General features: G+C 35.0%; 1 protein-coding gene across 3 annotated transcripts in view; it reads right to left on the reverse strand.

Annotated features, from left to right (window-relative positions):
* The window catches only part of LOC106881752 (myosin heavy chain), a 111,204-nt gene that overhangs the window by 1,524 nt on the left and 107,002 nt on the right, over window positions 1–2,678 (reverse strand). For 2 of the 3 annotated variants that reach the window (XM_014932243.2, XM_014932242.2), the window contains one exon: window positions 249–431. In XM_014932243.2, the coding sequence (XP_014787729.2) occupies window positions 249–431 (183 nt within the window). Of the gene's footprint in view, window positions 1–248; window positions 432–2,678 lie in introns of those variants that run through there. The other variant, XR_008265734.1, reaches the window with a different exon arrangement.

The following is a 2,678-nucleotide window of genomic DNA, read 5'->3' on the forward strand; positions in this document are numbered from 1 at the left end:
GAATGAAAATATTTTGACAAATTAAATTTAAATGTTGAAGTGAATCTAACGGATTTTGTGTGTTTTTAAATGGCTTATAAACACCTTCCACACTGCAATTGTATATATATATATATCATCATTGTTTAATGTCTGCCTTAAACGATGATGATATGCTTGGGAAGTAAACTTCTTAACACACAGGCATGTTTGCACCTAAATATAGTCACAATCACCATTGATAAATTTAAAATAGGTTATTCACTTACCTTTGCTTGATGGTTCAGATCTGTCTCAATTAAAAACATACGATATGTTTCATCAAGCCAATTTGTGGTGCTTGTTGCTGGCTGATCAAGTAGAGTTCGGCTAACCAGTGAAGTATGAACAGAATCACATCTATGGTCTCTACTACTGTCATTAAAAGGATCCACATTTTTATTGTTTCCTACCTGAATCAAATAAAACAGAAGAAACTCACTTAACGAACAAATGGGGGGTAAAAGTGAATTATATTATTTTATTGCCAACACAACTAATTAGCTGAACTATTACACACAAGTATTTTTTTAATATCTTTTATCTTTTACTTGTTTCAATTATTAGACTGCAGCCATGCTGGAGCACTTCCTTGAAGAATTGTTGCTCGGTTGAATTAACCTTAGTATTTTTTTCCTTCTTTAAGTTCAGTACTTATCCCATTGGTCTCTTTTGCCAAACTGCTAAGTTACAGGGACGTAGACAAACAAACACTGGCTGTTCAGCAGTGGTGGGAGAACAGACACACACACACACACACACACACACACACACACACACACACACACACACACATGACAGGTTTCAATCAATTTCCGTCTACCAAAATCACTCACGAGGCCTCGGTCAGCCCAAGTCTATAATAGAATACACTTACCCAAGGTACCACCTGGTGGGACTGAACCCTGAACCATGTGGCTGGGAAGCAAGCTTCTTACCACATACCTGGTGAATATTTTTAAAAAAATCTATTTCTGTTGAAGGTATGATGTTTTATAAAAGTGTGTGTGTGTGTGTGTGTTTTCTAATATACATAGTTGAATTTTTTTAATTGTTTTTATTACTGGAGTCTGCTATAAACTGAAGGGGTGCATTGCTGGAACTGTTCTGAATAAGTGTTGAGTAAAAGAGGGTTGTGAAAGAAAATAAAGAGGCTGTAAAATTGTTAGCTTACATGTAATATCCAGACTGTGAGCATGAGATGTTTTGAAAGGGTCTGCTTGAGTATTTCTCTAGAAGATTCCTTCACTTCTGTTGTGTTATTATGTTGAGGGTATGTAAGATTTTAAGTATTCTTAATCTTTAGCCATCCTAATCACTTGATTAATCCCATCATCATCCACATCATCATCATTGCCCTTAACCTCCCCATCACCATCACCACCACCACCACCATCGCCACCACCACCACCATCATCATCATCATCATCATCACCACCATAACCATCATCATTGTCGTTGTCATCACTGCCATCACCGTCGCCACCACTACAACTGTCATCATCATCATCATCATCATCATCATCATCATCATCATCATCATCATCATTATTTCCTCACTACATCCAGACTGAGCCCCAAAACTAAATCTTTTACCTTTACTCATTGACTTATCCACCTTAATCTTTTAATGCATCCCCCACCCCCACTGCTTGACTGAGAGATATCTCTTAAATATTTCTTCTTAAAACCATCATATTCAGGTTTTACATGGTCACTTGTTTTGCGAAACATAGTAGCCAAATCTCCTGCATTCCTCATGTTACTGCTTTACAAAGAGAAGAATAGATTGGATAAGATAGTTTTAGCTTCAGGTATGCTATGTCTGCAAAATAAGCAGATTTGATATATATAATGAACTTATTTTGTACAGTACTCAGGTGCACTACAACTCATGATAAAAAGTAGCCAAAATGTGTGTGAATAGTACATAGAATAATGCACAGAAAATGAACAGTGAATGAATTGGTCAAACAAGACAGAGGGCAGCAGGGGTATTAGCGGTGAATTTTGGGAAGCATGGAAGTTTTAATAATAATGTTAATAATGAAATTATTGTGTATAGTGTTCAGGTGCACTACAAGTCATCAAAGGTGCATGTACAATACATAGCATTATGTACAAAAGTCAAGAAAGTGAACAGTAGTGTTCTGATACAGCTATCAACTGATGTGGGTAGTTTATTCCATGCTTCAGCAATTCTGAGCATCAAAATATGTTTCTGATTTACTAGAGCATCTTTATTATTAATTAAACTTCAACAAAATGTTCTCTTATGAAACACATTATCAAATACTTGATGCCTTAAGGACAGAAAGTTTTGTGCATGGCACATATCAAACTGGTTTAGTAAAATAACATACATACATACATGCACACAAATGCACACATTCATACGTATACACACCCACATGCATAACACATACATACAATGCATGTATGTATGTATATATGTATGTATATATACACACTTAATTAACGAAGTTGCAAAGACATCACAAAAACTGTTACTCAGAGATGTATTTGCAGCTTTATTAATAAAGTATATTACTCTACCTCCGGTATTTGAGCACTATTTTTTTCCACCCTCTTTCACATTTATGTGCTTACCTTGGTATATATATATATATATATATATATATATATATATATATATATAT

Source organism: Octopus bimaculoides, chromosome 1 (assembly GCF_001194135.2).
Source record: "Octopus bimaculoides isolate UCB-OBI-ISO-001 chromosome 1, ASM119413v2, whole genome shotgun sequence".
NCBI lineage: Eukaryota > Metazoa > Mollusca > Cephalopoda > Octopoda > Octopodidae > Octopus > Octopus bimaculoides.